This window comes from Diaphorina citri, unplaced genomic scaffold (assembly GCF_000475195.1).
Source record: "Diaphorina citri unplaced genomic scaffold, Diaci psyllid genome assembly version 1.1 scaffold286, whole genome shotgun sequence".
In the NCBI taxonomy this organism is placed as follows: domain Eukaryota; kingdom Metazoa; phylum Arthropoda; class Insecta; order Hemiptera; family Psyllidae; genus Diaphorina; species Diaphorina citri.
The window spans coordinates 18329-39083 of NW_007377722.1; the positions used below are offsets into that span (position 1 = coordinate 18329).

The 20755-nt window shown below is 37.5% G+C and overlaps 1 protein-coding gene across 1 annotated transcript in view; it reads left to right on the top strand.

Annotated features, from left to right (window-relative positions):
* The window catches only part of LOC103507082, a gene marked incomplete at its 5' end in the record, with an annotated part of 76920 nt that overhangs the window by 12196 nt on the left and 43969 nt on the right, over positions 1-20755 (top strand). The window contains 3 exon segments of the mRNA XM_026822038.1: positions 14009-14138; positions 16417-16673; positions 19524-19652. Coding sequence (XP_026677839.1) covers positions 14009-14138; positions 16417-16673; positions 19524-19652 — 516 coding nt within the window.

Consider the following 20755-nt stretch of genomic DNA (forward strand, 5'->3'; position numbering starts at 1 on the left):
AAAAACCCGGACGTCTGGAAACCCTACTCGAAGATAACTAGGTTTTTTTTCCATTAGGCGCTTTAACACTTGCGTGTCGTTCGCGCCGATCCCTTTCGGGTTAGATCTTGGTGTAAAGGCCTATGGCTTTCAGGTAGGACAAGGTTGAGTCAATGTTAATTGGGTCGTTGATTAGGGACAGGACTGATGGTAGGGATGAACGGGCTTGTTAAGTAGAGTCGTGTTTTCCTTTGACAATTTTCATGGTGGTAGTGTAGGGTTGCCAGACGTCCCGTATTTCCCGGGACGTCCCGTATTTTGGGCACTTTTCAAAATGTCCCGTACGGGACACGCGTGTCATATTTTTCGTCTTGTGTGAGCCCTTGTGTGAGGTCTTGAATGCTCCCACAGACTTTGTGAATTCCTCATATCCCTATGAAGACAATTCCACAGTCTAACTCCAGATACTCCAGAACATAATTTACATATTTATGTACATGGTAAATTGCCCAAGTCTTGTACATTCTTCTGCATTGGAATTTCCAGAAGATTCAGAGTAGGTATGTGCTATACGATGTACGAGTGCGCTAAGTGTTGCAGATAAGCTCCATGGTCTTCTTATCGGTAGAACCATTGCCCGCAGAGAGTTCAAATAATTGTAGTTGAAAAAGAGAAAAAAGTTCGAGAGAGAGAGAGCATATCCCTATGAGGACAATTCTACAGTCTAACTACAGAACATATTACATATTTATGTACATGGTAAATTACCCAAGTCTTGTACATTCTTCTGCATTGGAATTTCCAGAAGATTCAGAGTAGGTATATGTGCTATACGATGTACGAGTGCGCTAAGTGTTGCAGATAAGCCCCATGGTCTTCTTATCGGTAGAACCATTACCCGCACAGAGTTCAAATAATTGTAGTTGAAAAAGAGAAAAAAGTTCAAAAAGAAAGAGGAAAAAAAAATCCTTTTTGTTCTTCTAGAACTAAGTTTTTCATATTAAATTTGTTTTTAAAAGCAACATACTGTGAAAAGAGAGAGGAGGGATAGAGACCTACTTAGATGGGAACTGCATTGTTGCGAGGAAATGGTACTTAGTGGAACTTCCATCAGTGTAATATGGGACCTACCTACGCAATGAATTCGTTTCTTCAGTTTAAAGAGAAGACGAAAGAAAAGGGGGAGGAAGAATGAAGAAGAAGAGGAAGAAGAAGAAGAAGAAGAAGAAGAAGAAGAGGAAAAAGAATTAGAAATGAAAAAGAGGAGGCAGAAAAATGAGAACAGGAAAATAACGAAAGAAGAAGTAGAGAGAAGGAGGAGCAGGAGGAAGAGGAGGCGGAAGACGAAGACGAAGAAGAAAAAGAAGAAGAAGAAGAAAAATGCGGAAAGGAGGAGGAAGAAAAAGAAAACGATGAAGAAATGCAACAGCTGCCCCCTCATTCGGATAAGTTCGAAGTCAAGTGGTTACCTAACGCCTTCAAGTTCTGGTCTAGTGCTTAAAGGATAAAACCTTAATTTCATAGAAATCCTCATTCAGCTTTCCTATAGTAAGGGCTTCGTATGTTTACTCTACTGCCCACAACATTACAACATTGCCAGTGGCGACTGAGCAGGGGTACTCTAGGGGTGCTGCTTTTGTTGGCGATTTTGCTGAGGGCGCTTTAGAAAGGAAAAGCTACTCCCACGCATTAATTACTATTATATTTTTTATTTTTTGACTGACGGGCGAAACAAAAGGGTTTATTTTGAGCAACAAAAAAATGTACAGGCAATGATTTTGTTTTTCTTCGACTTTGGAGGAAAAGAATACAAACAAAATGTCGGAATTTCGGAAAGGCACAATCACTATTACACCATCACTATACACCAAAGGCCATCACTATTACACACCTAATAGGTAACAGCTTCTCCCACGCAAAGATACCGTTAGCTTACCTACCTCAAAGAATACACACCCCCAGCTTACTTCACACAGTACACACGAGAATGAAGAGTACTCTTTCTAAACTTAATACATACATAGTTCTATATCTTTGTATTTCTGTTCTTACATCATCTCTTGTTTCGGTTGTAAAATGAAAGTTGTTTTAAATGAAACTAGTCCAGAGAACTGTAAATTCTGTAAAAACTTAACAGAGAATAAGTGCACCTATGGGTCCAAACGAACCAATTTCCCTTACGTATTATTTAAATATCATGACTTGATCTGGACTCGAACCACCAACCTCCAGATCCAGAGTCCACCGCCCTAACCACTACACCACTGAGGTTGGTATAAATAGGTATCAACCACAACATGTGTATACCATTAGGAGGGAGGAGGGGGGGGAATGAAAATCTTTCCCAGGGAGGTTAAAAAATCCCATCACAACATGTTGCGTGTAGCATCACTCATAAAGTGGAAGGGGCAGACATGGAGGTCAGGAAAGTGGAGAGATTACAAGATTAACCACCATAAAACATGTCCACCATATGATGTGAGATTTATAGTTGAGAGGAAGAGCACTCCGTTTATAATCCTGTCACGTAAAATTAAAAAAATGCTTCTCCTACCACTTCTATTTCTTCTTCTCCTCTTATTCTTATTCTTCTTCTTCTTCGCCTTTTCACGTGTTCAGACGGGGTCGGCGTTTTTCGACAGCCTCTCAATCAGCCCTAACTAAGGTGATTGCTTTGGGCTGACATTTGCTTTCGGCTACAAAAAATTTACGAGTGGAAGCTCTTCGCACTCAACCTTTGCTATTTCTTTAGCAAGGAAATTTCAGGGCGGTATCTTTCCTGTTAAGAATCCCCCAGCCACACACACTTCTTCTCTTATACCTACTCCCTCTAAAATAGGTACCTATATTGTTTTTTTTTTTTTTTCTATTCCTCTTTCTCATCTTCCTCCTCTTCTTCCTTCTGCTCCTTCTTCGTTTTTTTCTCCTCTTACCCCTCTTTCCTTTTCTTATTTCTCTTCTTCTTTCATTCCCTCTGCTCTCTGAATTCTTCTCTTCTGCTTGTCTTCTTTTGCTTCCATCTCTTGTCACTCAAGTCGAGATAAAAGAGAAGATAAATTGAGCTCTTCTTCTGTTCTGTCACCTGTTGTACTGCAGAATGACATGAGATGGCGGACAAATAAATACATAACGCTGTCCGAAAGAAAGAAGAATCGTTCGCGAAATCCGAGTAAAAGAATTGACGTTTCTAGATCAGATATCAAGAGAACATTCACTTCAACTCGATTGAAAGCAAAATCTTCTTTTTCTTCAAAATACCTATGTATAGATTGTATAGTTCTGTGACAAATGTCTACCTATGTATAGATTTGTTTATTTTTGTCAATCTTTGATTTTTCCAACTATCTTGGGACCGCTTTTGCATTTTTGACATTCAGGGTGGATTTCACCAATATTTTTTCAGTCCTTAGAAGGCCTGTTAAGCTAATGGTCTGTTCAGTTCCATTTGATTTGTGTAGGCTTAACGGGGCTGTCAAGCTAACAGGCCGTTGGGGGCTAAAAAAAGAAGGTTGGTGAAATCCACCATCAGTTATTTTAATCACTCGTCCACAGAGGTCGAGTGGATTGGAACACATCACATGCCTTCAGGCACACTCCATTTGTCAAAGGTCTAGGCATAACCTTGCCCTTGGGATCAGTTTAATTTGAAAAAAAAAAAAAAAAAACAAATACTGATGAAAATTTGTAGGTGATTCTGATAGTGTATGGCCGGCCCTAACTAGTGATTTCAGACTTGGTCTCTAGGCGACTAAAATCGATGTGCATGGTGCATCCCGCTTTTGTAGCTTTGGTGTGCATTCCACTTTATAAATATTCAAGAGAGGTAAAAGTTAGATAGAAACTTTGGAGTTACCCATTAAAGATATTGAAAGTTAATAAATCTCTCTCACTTTCCAAAAACCTCCCTCTCGAGTGTTCAAAACTATGTTCAATTAATTGAAGAGCTTTAATGAAGAAGACCCTGAGGACAAAATTTGGGGTTTGAGTAGAAAGTCTTTAAAGTAGGTATTCAATTTCTAGATTTTCCATCGAAAAAGTGTGATAGGGATAAAATAATGATAATAATATGTTTCCTGATGAATAATGGAGAATTGGAGAAATCAAAATGATTCTTCTTTAAACGAATTTTTGACAAAATTCCACATTAGAAAAGCCGTTTTACTCTAAAAAGGCCTCTGCAGGATTAGGTCCTTTTTGCAATGAAACCCCGTCAATAAATTTCAACTCAGGGGACCGTGTAATAGGGACCGTAAAGCATGAATCCTAAATATTTCAACGAAGGAAATAAGTTTCAAGTTTTAACAAAGTTCTTCAGTCTGTTTGTCTTTTTGTCTCACCATACCTTTCGAACAGTTTGTACGATTTGTCCGATTATAATTAAATTTGGCAACCATGTTTGACATGGAGGGACACCAGTTCTGGCCGCAAAACCCAGTCGGAGAGACGCTAATCGGATTTGACCCTCGGGACGGAACTCGGAGCTCCCCCGATGAACATAAATGTGTGAGAAGAAATTTCGTTGAGTTCAGCCCTACCCACATCGACACCTGAGTAAATGCGGATTCTCCTAAAGGAGCTCTTACACCCAGCCACTGATTTTTCAGGCCGGGAGGTCTTGAATGTTCCCAGACTTTGTGAATTCCTCATATCCCTATGAAGACAATTCCACAGTCTAACTACAGAACATATTTATGTACATGGTAAATTACCCAAGTCTTGTACATTCTTCTGCATTGGAATTTCCAGAAGATTCAGAGTAGGTAGGTATATGTGCTATACGATGTACGAGTGCGCTAAGTGTTGCAGATAAGCTCCATGGTCTTCTTATCGGTAGAACCATCACCCGCAGAGAGTTCAAATAATTGTAGTTGAAAAAGAAAAAAAGTTCAGAAAGAAAGAGGGAAAAAAATCCTTTTTGTTCTTCTAGAACTAAGTTTTTCATATTAAATTTGTTTTTAAAAGCAACATACTGTGAAAAGAGAGAGGAGGGAAGGGAGAATGAAGAGTACTCTTTCTAAACTTAATACATACATAGTTCTATATCTTTGTATTTCTGTTCTTACATCATCCCTTGTTTCGGTTGTAAAATTAATGTTGTTTTCAATTAAACTAGTCCAGTGAACTGTAAAACTCGCCGGATAAAAAAGGGCACCTTTGGGCCCAAACGAACCAATTGGTGATTCTCATGATTTTTTTTTTATTATCTCAGAAAAAACTATAAAAATTAAAAAAAATATTGAGACTAAAACGAAGAAAACCCCCTACTGGAATTGAACCCGCGCCCTCCTGTTAACCAGGCGAGCTTCTTAACCACTACACCACCACCGAGGCAGAATGTAATGGTTCCTTTGTGATACCAAATTTTAGCAAAACTAAAAAAGTACTATCTGGCGGAAAAAGCGGTCAAGCGTACAGGGGATTTTAGAGGACTTTTGAACCATGATTCAGGGTCACATTCCAAAGCTTTTGGCGAAGAGAAACCTTTGCTACTAAAATTGTCTAAAATTACTGGACAAATAAGCTCCTTCCCATGATACAGATACACTTACATATGTAGTACATACCTACACTGCCACACGCAAATTTGTTAAAGTTTAGTAGATATTTAGAAATTTAGACAGCAGAGCTGCAGAGCTATCATCTTTGTGCACACATCAGTGTGCCCCAAGCTATTGGACCATGTTACTGCCAATATAAACATTCATAATACACAAAACAATATATGTACAGTACATAGCATGTTATGCATATACAGGGTGTCACTAAAGTCTCACCCAGGACTGGGTTTCTCGAAAAATCAGCGAAAAGTGGAAATTGGGGGCAGTTTGCATTTTCATTCCTCTGACGGTCTGTTCTAAAATGGTTACACGTGACGTGAATATACATGTCAGTAAACCGGTGTTGTTGTTGTTTTTTTTTTTTTTTTTTTTTTTTTTTTTTTTTTTTCGTCAGCACATGGGTACTAGTGTTAATGCTAGTTCATCATTCATGTCAAATGTCACCACTTCAGAGGTAGGTATTCATAAATTCATTGTACCTACGATCAAATGTGTATTCGTACGATGAAAAGTTTATTAAGATCACATGTGTATCGCTTTAGTTTAAAAAAAGTCACTAGAATCGACTCCTTTAACAGAAATAAATGAGTTCAAGGCATCTATTTATTTTATATTTTAATGGGATTTTTAGCATTTTTATCTTTTGCATTAGTATTTTTTGCAAAAAATCCCTTTGAGATTTTTTTCGTCTTCTTTTTTTAATCGTCTCCCATTTCTCTCTAATCCCTTTCTCCTTTCTATTTCACGCCACGTGCAATGCACAGCAGCATTTACAACATCAGAATGTTGCATGTAAGTTGCTTTCTGTGTTTCTGAGTATTGTTTCAACACACAATATTCATACCATCATGCCGGGGCAGGAAACTTTCCATATGTGTGCTGAAATTTAAGTGATAGCATGTAAAGGGTTCCTACACACGAGTCTATTTGGCTACAGTCCATTGTCCCAGGTCCAGGGCCACAATGTGCCAAGTCCAAATGAATTCGGGGCCAAATAAAGGCCCGTATAAACGATGAGTCTATTTGGCTACAGTCCAATGTGCCAAGTCCCAAGAAAAATATTGGTTAGGTGGAAGAGCTTACGTGAGAATTCTGACACTTGAAACCAGTAAGACTCGAGGCTTTATGTCTTTATGAAAAAAAAAAAAGAAAAAAAAAACAATAGGTAGGTACAAAAGACCAAATACATACGAATCTAGGGCTCCTGTCGAAATAAGGGAACTAAAAGGAGAATGGTTCCAGTCTAAAACACAAAGGAGATAATAAGAAGAAAAGTGAAGATGAGAGAGAAGATTAGAAGATAATAGGCGAGAGAAGATTAGTAGAAGATAATACAATAGGCGAGGAAAGTTTAGTCTAAGAGCAGGAATCGTCTGGCGTGTTTGTCTTGAGCAATAAAAAAGGAGAGAAGTAAAGAAAGAGAATAGGTAGGAGAAGAAGAAAACCTACTGAGTTTAATTAAAATCTTGCGACAGCAAATTATTTACGCCTCCTTCTGCTTCTTCTCCTTCTTTTCCTCACCTCTCTCTCCGCCTATTCATTACTTCTCTGTTTACCTATCCTTTTTATACTCCTTTTTATACTCCTCTTTCTCCTCCATCTTCTTTTTCGTTATTTTTCTCCCTTCCTTTTTTTTCTTCTCTTTCTACTTTTTTTCTCCCGACTCCTCCACTTCTTTCTTCTCCTCCTCTTCCTCCTCCTCCTCCTCTTTATTCTTGTCCTCCTCCACTTTGACGATAAAGTCTCATCTGTCTGACATTATTCTTGATATTTGTAAAATCCAAAGTCGACCTGAATTTGTCAAGAATGTCAAACGAAAAGCTATCAATTTCCTAATTTTCTAGCTATATTTTATCGAAGATATAGGAAGGAAGTCTCAAAATGCAACTATAATCACAACATCACGAACGACTGAGATACTACCAATGAATGGTTTTTTATTTTTATGTTCATAAATTTAATCTCCTTAGGCCGGCCATACACTATCAGGTCGCCTGTCAGTTTTGAACTGTCAAGTCCGACCTGTCATTTCTGGCATGAAGCCTGATGAGCACACACACTGCATGAAGATTTCATCAGTTATCAGTTTACCATGGATCCTCCTGGTGATGATTTGCTTTTGCTGTCTTTGCTCAAGCTCACTGAAAACTGAGACCTGAGAACTGATGAAACCGCCATACACTGTGCATTCTGACTTCATGTCATGATTATCGTCCCGAAATCGAGGAGAGAAGGAAGACAGGATAGGAGAAAGCCAGCCGTTCCGAGAACGAACATTATCCCATCAGGATAAAATCCGCCCCGGGCGGGAATCGAACCCGCGGCCTAGCGCTTACAAGGCAGACGCACTACCAACTAAGCTAACTAGGCTGGCTCATCAGGATGTTTTGATTTAGCTTTTAGAAACATCCTATATAGTACGTATTCCCCGGGCCAAGTTTATCCTAAACAGTTCGTTCTTGGAAAGAAGTTTATCCTAAACAGTTCGTTCTTGGAAAGAAGTTTATCCTAAACAGTTCGTTCATTACGAGTGGAAGCTCTTCGCACTCAACCTTTGCTATTTCTTTAGCAAGGAAATTTCAGGGTGGTATCCTCCCTGTTTAAAGTACCCTAGCCAGACACACTTCTTCTCTTATACCTACTCCAGTACTCCCTCTAAAATAGGTACCTAGGTATATTGTTTTTTTTTTTCTATTCCTTTTTCTCATCTTCCTCTTCTTCTTCCTTCTGCTCCTTCTTCCTTTTTTTCTCCTCTTACCCCTCTTTCCTTTTCTTATTTCTCTTCTTCTTTCATTCCCTCTGCTCTCTCAATTCTTCTCTTCTGCTTGTCTTCTTTTGCTTCCATCTCTTGTCACTCAAGTCGAGATAAAAGAGAAGATAAATTGAGCGCTTCTTCTTTTGTTCTGTCACCTGTTGTACTGCAGAATGACATGAGATGGTGGACAAATACATAACGCTGTCCGAAAGAAAGAAGAATCGTTCGCGAAATCCGAGTAAAAGAATTGACGTTTCTAGATCAGATATCAAGAGAACATTCACTTCGACTCGATTGAAAGCAAAATATCGAGCGAAAATTTGAAAATTATTATTTGTTTTACACGTTTTTATTTATTTTTGTCAATCTTTGATTTTTCCAACTACCTTGGGACTGCTTTTGAATTTTTGACATTCAGAGTGGATTTCACCAATATTTTTTTCAGTCCTTAGAAGGCCTATTAAGCTAATGGCCTGTTCAGTTCCATTTGATTTGTGTAGGTTTAACAGGGCTGTCAAGCTAACAGGCCGTTGGGGGCTAAAAAAAAGGTTGGTGAAATCCACCATCACAGTGATTTTAATCACTCAGCCACAGAGGTCGAGTGGATTGGAACACATCACATGCCCTTCAGGCACACTCCATTTGTCAAAGGTCTAGGCATAAGCTTGCCCTTGCGATCAGTTTAATTTGAAAAAAAAAAAAAAAAAAAAAAATAGCCCCTACCTCTTCATATCCGGCCCTCAGCTCAGCCACGACACCAGACAGTAAGTAACAACCTGTGTACTCTTTGTTTTGGCTTTTAGTAACATTCTGTATACGTATTTTACTTTAAATTATACCTCTAGCTACACACAATTTATATTGGCTTTATGTTTTTTTTTCAAGAGGTTTGACAGAGGGAACTGTAACTGCTAAGGTCTTATCGTCCCGAAATCGAAGAGAGGAGGAAGACAGGATAGGAGAAAGCCAACCTAGTTGTATTGTTTTGTACAAAGCTTATGGTACCTGAGATCAGTCAAGTTATACCATGTTACCAGCATGGTATCTTAAGGCTAAATATTGAGAAATCACATTGATCAACCTAGTTGGTTAACATGCTACCCTCCAAACTAACAAGAATCCAAAAATCCTTGTTTTTTAGTCCGTCCTTCCTTTATTATTACTAATAATAAAAGGTATAGTGGACGGACTATTGTATTGGCTTCGGTGTCTGTCGGTCTGTCAGTCTGTCCCCATAGAAGGACTTATCCAAACCTGGTCGACCTATATATCAAATTAAAGGTCTTTTTACCAGGAACACGAAAATGGTGGTGTACATTTTGTCCAGAAAACCATAAAGCCTGTAGCGGATTTTCAGTACCGTCCAAACAGGACTTAACAGTTTCGATGTATCGATATGTAAATTAATCGATTTTTGTGGTTTACGGTCAGAACTTTTCCAAAATGGAGATCAGAAAGTTTTTCCCTCATGTCGCCTAGACAATTTTCCAGTAGTTTTCTTATTTTCCCACCTTGTGGATGTGCTTTCAACTACAATAAAGACTACCTTGTTTCATTGAATATCAAGTGTTTTCTATCTAGTTTTAAATTATTACGTACAATGTGCACCATAACCCTGGTCCAGAGCACTACAAAGAAATTAGCATAAATATTTCATAGTTTTTAGTTAGTTAGGAAATTAGTTCCAATAATTCCCCCCAATACATAGTCCGTAGTTCAAGTTATAATGAATACAAATTACACGAAATTCGAGAGGATTTAGCAAAACATTGCCAGATAATTTCGGAAAATCGGGATATGTAGCAGATCGCGCTGCCTTGTGAAAAGTGACACAAGTACACAACCGAAAATTGATTCTTTTTTTTTCCAGGTGGAAAAAGAAAAAGTGACATAACTCCGAAAAGTAGAAAAGGGATCACATTTTTGAAAGAGAAAAGAGGGAGGGGGAGAGAAAGAGAGAAGAGATAAAGAGAAAGAGAGAGAGAGAGAGAGAGAGAGATCGAGAGAGAGAAAGAAGGAGAAATATCGTTCACGGATTAACAAACAAAAAAGAAGTTGTTTGAATTTTGATCTCGAATTGAAGAGGGGAAAATTTTACGAAATTTTTCAAATTGGGTTACTTGTCCCACGAGCACATGTGACATTTTATTTAACTGAAATCCCTCGACCCTAATCAACAAATAAAATTAATAACAATAATAACTATAATTACATGTACAGGGTGTTTAGGAAAGGGATTTTTTAAAATTCAATTAGGCGCTTTATTATTTTTATATTATCCGATAATAAGCGAGTAATGTGTCCAATCCCAATAGAATTGTTCGAATTATATAAAAAAAAAGATCATGTCTGAATATCGCACGACTTTCTATTATCGTATTACGTAAAGAAAACGAGATTTATCGAGTGAAATAAATTCGACGAAAATTTGAAACATTGTCATTTGAAAGAGAGATAATACGAGTAATGTATTGTTGGTTTCACTATGAGTAATGTCTTGTTGGTTTCACTATCACAACATACTGTATGAATGTTTCTTTGATGTTTTCAATAGATGGATGAAGAATACCATCTGTAATTAGCTAAACTTTCTTTTTTCCCAAACAATTTTCCTACTTTTCCATCCTCACATTTTCTCACCCCCGAGCTTTTCCTGTGCAATCGAGCGTCATGCACTTGCAGATTTTTCATCGAAACTTTGGTGCCGCCCACTATATGTTACCATGCTCGCCGTTGCTTAACTTCAGTGCTCGATTGAGATTTGAGTGCCAGAACAGCTGGCTTTCATTGTTGTGAGGCTCAATTTGTGTGAGCGCCTTGTACCTATTTGAGTATGCAATGTGCAACAGATGACGAATTGGTGGAGATGCCAAAATTACTTTCTTGAGAACATTTTACAAAATTCGGAGTTACCTACTACCGTAATACTAACTTGCTGTTATTTAATTTTTACCCTAAACACCTACCGAAAGTCGGGTGATTTTTTTTTTTTTTATCTCGACATTGAAGTTGCTTGACTCAGGTGTTCCAAGAACGCATACTACCTATCCATTATTAACGATAAAATTAATAGAAAAAACTCGAAACTGCTTTTATTGAAAATTAATTTTCCTCCTAATTGCATTTCCCATTACGCGTTCGAACTTATAAAAACAAGAGGAAAAACTTCGCAAATTTTCTTCCGAACTATTTTCATATTTCTATTAATTCCAAATAGTATCCCCCCCCCCCACCATCTTGTTCAGTGTGAGTGCAGCATTTATTTAATGTGAGTGCAATATTATTTAATGTCACTCGACCGCTTACCGCGCTTATAGCTCATTAAGGATTACCGCCATTCAATTTGGCCACCAACTATCCCAAATCCCGATTACGTCAGCACTGGTGCGCGAAATAAGTGCTTAATCCCGGCCAGTAGGCAAATCAGCACATCCCAGAGTTCCATTTATAATGGTGAATTCCCATTTATAATCCCATAATCCGGTCGGATAGCCCATTGAAAAGAACTCAACTCGAAAATTATCGCCAAACCAGACGAGAAATGAGTTTCCCCTCCCGGGCCGGGCGAAATGAAAGGCTCGATTTGGAATATTACAGTTTGACATTGACTTCTTCATTCCCCCAAGGATTTTTTTTTTTCTTTTTTTCCCTTTAGGATCCCTTAAGTCGGACGCTTTAACACTAAACAAACAGTAGGTCGTTCGCGCCACTTTAAAAGGTTTGATAGAGGGGTCTGTAACATCGGAGGATTTATAGTTCTGGAATCAAAGGAAAGAATACAGTCCAATGTGCCAAGTCCAAATGAATTCGGGGCCAAATAAAGGCCCGTATACACGATGAGTCTATTTGGCTACAGTCCAATGTGTAACAGTTCGTTCTTGGAAAGACTGGCGTCTTTCTCTCTTCGTTTCCGGGGACGATAAGCGAACAGACCTCCGTTGTACAGTTCCCTCTATATCAAATCTCTTGAAAAAAGGGGATTCCACCATTCAAAATTTTCAACAACACGGTCCTGTTTTCATTCATATTTCAGGTCATCTTGCGTTTTAATTATCATAACTATAATAATAAAATTATAGGTCATTACTTAAGGGGGCACGGTTGGTCCAGTGGTAACGCGCTTGCTTGCCATGCAGAAGGTCCCGGGTTCGAATCCCAACATCGACAAAAATTTGTAATCGTTTTTCGATTGCAAATATTTCAACGGGTTACTTTCTGGTGTTGACCCAGCACCTAAATGGGTGTGTCTCTTCTCGCCCATCTGATGAGAGGCATACTACGGGATGGGTATCCTACGACACAGGCCACAAGCGTCTAATGTAGCAGTTGTTCCATTGCTACGAAATAAAAACGGCGGTGGAACACTCTAAATTTAATGAATAAATTTTTAAAAAATAAACCTACTGACCAACTGGGTACAATTTCAATATGTACTTGTTCTTTCCCTATCTATAGCTATTTCTATGGGTAAGGTAGGAGAAGGGGTAGATGAGAGAAGAGGAAGAGCGGAGAGGAGGGGAGGGGAAGGAGAAAAATGGAGAAGAGCTCCTACTTCATCTTCTCCTCTTTCCTCCTCCTTCTTCTTCTTCTTCCTCTCCTTTCAAACGAAAAATGTATCTCTTTCAATATGATATTATAAGGACAAGTACAAGAAGACAAAAAGGAAAAGATGTAAAAAGAAAGAACAAGGTGTAAGAATAAAAAAAGAAATCTGAAGATGTCATTGTGAAAATTTGATAGGCGACACCCCCAGGAGACAAAGGACATAAATAAATTGAAACGTCCTTGGATTACATAGATTAGATAGGCCCACTAAACGAGATAAGATAGGCTTCGTATTAGTCTAATTGCAAAATATTCATTGTCTGAGCCTTCTTTTTACATAAAGCTCCATTCTATTATTTCTATTGTGTACCTATTCTTTTATCAGTAGGTAAAACAGTAGGATAGTATGTACAAATGGAAAAATAGCTAAGCAACGTGCCCTTTTATTTCTCGTTATAACAAAGGCACAAAGTTTTTCGTAAAACTAATGCGAAAAAAGTTTACAAAAACTATTATGCCCCCGAAAGCCATCGAGTTTAGTAATAATTGAGAAAGTGCTATATTTGCTGGAAAAAAAGTATATTTGAAGCGAAAACACAAAACAAGAGAATAGTAATAATAGTGAATTTAGTATACAGGATGGCACAGAAGTCCCAACCCCGAGTTTAAACGGTAGGAAATTTTATAATTTATTTTTTATATTATACCTATAAGTTGCATTTTCCTTTCGCGAAACTTTCAGAAATGGAACCAATTCAGATGGCACGCCATCTTGGATTTCCTATGGTTTAGTGCAGGCGATATTTCAGTTTCCAAAATGGAACCGGTTTCCTTTCCGAAAGTTTTCCGAGAGGAAAATACACCTGTCCTCCCCCATTTTAGGCAAACCAGGGTGTCATTGGCGCCGGTTATTTTTTATTTATTTATTTTTTCATCACCTGTTTTTCTTATTATTATTTTCTTGAGCAAGTTTTTCAATCACCTTGTATAAACCATCCAGCGCAGCGTGTAGTTTTGATGAAATATTGTATTTTTTGTTCACTGCATGCAGCACAGAGAGTAAAAAGTTCCATATAGGAAACTTTCCGTCTAAACATAATGACAAAGTTCGCCTACCTCCCATCCGCCCCTTCCAATCTTACTCCCCCCTCTACCCCCCTCCCATTCCCAGCTAAGCTTGATGACAGAGAAGAAAGATTCGGTGTCATACTACGAGAAATTCAACTATCTCCGGTTTGCTCCCTCAGTCAGACAGAAAGGGGGTTGTGCATTGGAAGGCTGTATTGTGATATCCAAAACAGGTAAGAGAGAAAAAAGGAAAAATTGTGTTAAGGATACTTCAATACTTGTCACAAGTGTCAGTCCTCACTTAGTACATCTCAATAAGTTTCATGACTTGACATGGACTTAAACCACCAATCTCCAGATCCAGAATCCACTGTGCTAACCAATATATCTCTAAGGTGGGTAAGAGAGAAAAAAGTTTTCTAATAAGAAAGTGATGGAGAAGAAAAATGAAATGATAGCAAAAAGGATATTTACTTACAACGTTTTGAGTTTTTGAGTGCTTAAGAAAAAGCTGGCCTTTCATTGTTGTGAGGCTCAATTTGTGTGAGCGCCTTGTAACTATTTGAGTATGCAATGTCAACAGATGACGAATTGGTGGAGATGCCAAATTACTTTCTTGAGAACATTTTACAAAATTCGGAGTTACCTACTACCGTAATACTAACTTGCTGTTAATTTAATTTACCCTAAACACCTACCGAAAGTCGGGTGATTTTTTTTTTTATCTCGACATTGCTTGACTCAGGTGTTCCAAGAACGCATACTACCTATCCATTATTAACGATAAAATTAATAAAGAAAAACTCGAAACTGCTTTTATGAAAATAATTTTCCTCCTAATTGCATTTCCATTACGCGTTCGAACTTATAAAACAAGAGAAAAACTTCGCAAATTTTCTTCCGAACTATTTTCCATATTTCTATTAATCACAAATAGGAGCCCCCCCCCCCACCATCTTGTTCAGTGTGAGTGCAGCATTTATTTAATGTGAGTGCAATATTATTTAATGTCACTCGCAGATTTTTTCTCTCTCATGAACTTTACAAAACTTTTGTTCTACCCCACCTCCAGTTTGTTTCTGTGTTGTTTTATCGAAAAAAAGTTGTTCCACCTGTGGTCAGAAAGAGAGGAGGAAGGTAGAAGAAGGAGAAGGGTAGAAGAAGGAGAGAGAGAAGAGAGAAAGGGGATGGAGAAAAATGGAGAAGGGGAGGTAAGGTAGGAGAAGGGGTAGATGAGAGAAGAGGAAGAACGGAGAGGAGGGGAGGGGAAGGAGAAAAAAAGGGAAGAGGGAAGGAGGAGTGGTAGACAAGAAAGGGAAGAGGAAGAGAGAACGGAAGGACAAGAGGGAGGGAAAAGAATACAGGCAAGGCGGAAGAAGAGAGAGAGAGGAAAAGGGAGGGGAATAATAGAGAGAAAGGAAAAGAAGAGGAAAGAGAGGGAGAGAGGGGAAGTAGAAGGGGGAAACAATAGAGAGGAAGGAAAAGAAGAGGGAAGCAAAGGAGAAGAGGAAGGAAAAATGGGATTAAAACTTTGATGCCCTTGTCACTCCTATCCTGTTTGTCCCCCCTCCTCCTCCTCCTCCTCCTCTTCCAGAGGCAGAGAGGAGAACTTATCCACCCTTTCCCCTCTCCTCTTTCTCTAGCCTTTTACCTCCCCTCAAACAAACATACATGCAAGGAATATTATTTTCGGGGCAAAACTTTTGGTTTGGCACACATCTGTTTATATGTATTTAGGAGCTTTGTATTGTGTAGAATGTATTTAGAAGCTTTGTTTTAACTTTGCTGTAATACAGTCGGGTGTTGGGTGAGTTCTACCGCTGGGAATCCACTTTTTTACTTTCTTTATACTTACAAGGAAACTAATGTATTACTTGGCAGGACGGAGTGCTAGACATAACATTCTTATTACCTATATCATCGGCAAAATTCCTTCAGGGGACGGCTATTGAAGATTTTGAATATCAGATTTTTTTTTTTTTTTTTTTTTTTTTAACTGTTAATATTTCTCACATTTTACGCAGCACGATATTACGTCTGAACCTGACACTAGATTTTTCATTTCTATTATTTTGTTTCATAATACGTATGCAAGCAAAACGTGTGACGTCAGCATTTGCTTAAATTGAAAATGCTTACAGGAAGAAAATAAAAATAACAATCAGGTTTTTACTTACAACTGATGCAGATTCTCTAGAGAGAGGGTGGAGATTCTAATTTTCAATGCCTTACCTGCAATCATAGGAAAGAAAATAATGCCATTATATACTATCATACTACTGCTTGAGAGTCTGCAGTGACTAGATAATACAGGGTGTTATTAAAGCTATTTCAAATTGTATCAATCCCTTAATACCCTTAATTAGTGGTTCAGAAAATTGATGAAATCGCTTCGAAAAAGGAAACATACGAGTAAGGCTAGCCAGTCACTATCAGGTAGACCTGACACGAACACCTAATCAGGTCTACCTCAAAGTGAGTGGCTGGCCTAACAAGGCTCTCATTCGCTAGACCGGATCTTGAAATTGTACTTTCGGACCGAGCTGGCATCGCTTCTCAACCATGTCGACTTCGTGCTCACCCTCATAGTCCCATTTACACTCATAGTGGTTCTCAACACGCTAATATCACGCACCGTGTGGCGTGTAGCGCGTATACGTCGCTCCATGATCAACAATAACAACAAGATAGTCGCCCCTGGTGGCGGTAGTATGAACCATCATCATCAGAGCAGTGTGAGGAACAATTTCACCAGCCATAACACACAGGTGAGCTGCTCTAGGAATACTTGGCTTTTTTTATACACATATGAATTCCGTCGCTTCGCTCCGGAATCCCGCTAGTTCATCCCGAGGCATGGCCAAACTTGTGGAAAAGGCATGGCCGAACTTGTATTTTTTATACACATATATGTTTCATTTAAATTTTAACTGGAGAACTGGTCATCTCTCCACATGGAAATTTGTCCCATACATACTTTTGAGTAATAGTTTTACTTTCATTTAAATTTTAACTGGAGAACTGGTCATCTCTCCACATGGAAATTTGTCCCATACATACTTTTGAGTAATAGTTTTACTACGCCGACTGACTTCATTTAAACTTCAGATTCACGAGGTATTTACGTGTACACTTAGTCGGTATCTTGGATGGCGATAGAATTTTTGTAGGCAACAGTCTGAGATGAAACCACAGTTGACAAGGTCAGGCAGAAGAAAAAGGAGGAAAAAATAAATACCACAAGACGATAAGAGTCTATTAGTAGATTATCTATCAGGCATAGATAAGAGTGGAATGTACACACGAGTATCTGATTTATAGTAAAGCCATTCTGAATCAAACAATGTCTAACTTTCTGGAATGTATTAATGTACACCGAGAAGAATTGTCATTGGAAATGAAACAGATAAAGTAAGCCTCCTATACTGTTTAATCGATTACATCATTGGTTCCCAACCTGGGGGTATTTACCCCCCGAGGGGTAAAATACACTTTTTCGAGGGGTAAAAAGAACTAAGCGCTAAGATACATAGATTAGATAGACCTACTAAACGAGATAAGATAGGCTTCGTATTAGTCTAATTGCAAAATAGTCATTGTTTCAGCCTTCTTTTTGCATAAAGCTCCATTCTATTGTGTACCTATTCTTTTATCAGTAGGTAAAACAGTAGGATAGTATCTACAAATGGAAAAATAGCTAAGCAACGTGCCCTTTTATTTCTCGTTATAACAAAGGCACAAAGTTTTTCGTAAAACTAATGCGAAAAAAGTTTACAAAAACTATTATGCCCCCGAAAGCCATCGAGTTTAGTAATAATTGAGAAAGTGCTATATTTGCTGGAAAAAAAGTATATTTGAAGCGAAAACACAAAACAAGAGAATAGTAATAATAGTGAATTTAGTATACAGGATGGCACAGAAGTCCCAACCCCGAGTTTAAACGGTAGGAAATTTTATAATTTATTTTTTATATTATACCTATAAGTTGCATTTTCCTTTCGCGAAACTTTCAGAAATGGAACCAATTCAGATGGCACGCCATCTTGGATTTCCTATGGTTTAGTGCAGGCGATATTTCAGTTTCCAAAATGGAACCGGTTTCCTTTCCGAAAGTTTTCCGAGAGGAAAATACACCTGTCCTCCCCCATTTTAGGCAAACCAGGGTGTCATTGGCGCCGGTTATTTTTTATTTATTTATTTTTTCATCACCTGTTTTTCTTATTATTATTTTCTTGAGCAAGTTTTTCAATCACCTTGTATAAACCATCCAGCGCAGCGTGTAGTTTTGATGAAATATTGTATTTTTTGTTCACTGCATGCAGCACAGAGAGTAAAAAGTTCCATATAGCAGTACTGCCGTCTAAACATGCTTACCCTACCTAATGCTTATAATTTAATCGAATTTATTTTCATTCATTCAACACTCAAACACTTCTCTTTCCTTTCAACATTTTCTATTCAAATATACCCATTCCTCCTCTTCTTTCCTTTCTCATCTTCGTCTCCTCTTCTTTTTCCTTTCCTTCTTCATCTCTTCCACCTCCTTTTATTCTTCTTCGTCTTCTTGTCCGTCTCCTACTTCGTCTTCTCCTCCTTCTTCTTCTTCCTCTCCTTTCAAACGAAAAATGTATCTCTTTCAATATGATATTGTATGAGGACAAGTACAAAGAGACAAAAAGGACAAGATGTAAAAAGAAAGGACAAGGTGTAAGAATAAAAAAGAAATCTGAAGATGTCATTGTGAAAATTTGATAGGCGACACCCCCAGGAGACAAAGGACATAAATAAATTGAAACGTCCTTGAAGTGACAAGTCGCTCTGAGAAGTGAGACACTATTTTTACGGTGTTTTTGGCCTGAAATGGTATTGAAATTTTCTGGGAAAACCCAGACAAGCGAACAAAAAAACTGGGGTGAAAACATAAATTGAGATTGTCTGTTCTTTTTCTTTTTTCTTCCCGTTCTTTTTATCGTTCTGCTTCTTGTATCATTTCGTCTTCTTCTTTTCTTTGGTTCTTCTTCGTAAGAAAAGGTTATAAAGGCATTGGGTTGTTACTTGTAACGAAATTTCACTGTCGTTTACCTTCAAATATTGAAAATTGCTCAGTCATGTGAAGGAAAGGTTGTGAAATTTTCCAAAGAAAAAACCAATTAGAATAGTCTGGAATTTGAAAGTCCACATAATAATATTTCAAATTTGAAAAGTCATTTTCTTTAATGCAAAGTACGAAGACGATTTAACTAAAAATACGAAAAAGATGAAAACCCCATTTAGTTTTCATCTTTTTCGTATTTTTGTTTTAAATTAAACTCTTGTTTGTTTGGTGTGTGGAATTCGTTGTGTAGAACTCGGAAATTATTATTATTATTTTTACTTATTAAAAAAGTAAAAAGAGACAATCTCAAATTCTGTTTTCTATTTTCATCAAATTCATTACATTTTTTCTTCTTCTTTTTCTATTTATAGCGTTACTTTACCAACATGACAAATGATGGACGGCACAGTGTTTAAAGAAAAAAATAAATAAAAGAAACTGTTATAAATATGAAATATTTATTTATAACAGTAACAGTTATAAATATGAAATATATTTATGAAATATTTATTATCGTTTTCAGAAAATGTTTCAATCTTCGAGACGTAACTCTGGGGGCCCCTCCTCTCAAACCAAGGTCACCAAAATGCTTCTCATCGTCTCCTCAGTATTCATCTGTCTCAACTTACCATCCTACGCCATCCGGATATGGGTCTACTTAAACGAGGTAAGTCCAAGTTTAACCTAAATAAGGTAGTTTTTAGTCCTTCCTTTATTATTACAATAGTAATAAAAAGGTATAAGGGACGGACTATTGTATTTGCTTTGGTGTCGTCTGTCACTCTGTCTGTTCCCATAGAAGGACTTATCCAAACCTGGTCGACCTATATATCAAATTAAAGGTCTTTTTACCAGTTTTATTATCTTTTTAAACACCACTAAAGTTAGGTTAATTTTAGATATTATTTTATTATTTTTTTTTTCTCCTTCTTTTTCTTTTCTTTTCTAACTGACGTTGTACAATTGTATTCATTGAAATGTTGTATTTTCACTCATCTTAAAAAAAAAAAAAATCATACGTCCCTATCAAGACAGGCCGTGAAATAAAAACCACTTTTTTTTGGAATCAGGAGACTCTAAAACCGATATTTATACCCATTTCTGTTTTGACTTCCATGATGTATATGCGGGCCACATGCTACATTTTATTTTTTCTCCTTCTTTTTCTTTTCTTTTCTAACTGACGTCGTACAATTGTATTCATTGAAATGTTGTATTTTTAATGTTATATTATGTACAATAAAAATAAATTGAATTGAATTGAATAGGCTGGCTAAAACTCTGGATTAATTGAAAACTCACTGTGATAAGATTGGGCAAGGTAGGTACCATATCTAACGAAGGGGATTACCATATCTAAGTTTAGGTATAGGTACCATATCTAAGTATATTAAGTGCAGAATTGCAGAACATTTTCTCTGCCATTTCCCGATTTTGAAAATTTGAACCAATTCCAATACATACTAAACTTTCTTATTACATTGTACCCATAGGTTACCTACACACAATCTGATAGAAAGTAAAAAAAAAAAAAAATCACATCCTAATCCTATATCTGATGCTTATGCTTACACAACCTAATGCTTATGCTTACACTACCTAATGCTTATGCTTACACTACCTAATGCTTATGCTTACACAACCTAATGCTTATGCTTATGCTTACACTACCTAATGCTTATCCTTGCTATCTACAAAGCAGATGTCACAGGAACTGGAGGGGTAGGGAATTTATAATTTAATCGAATTTATTTT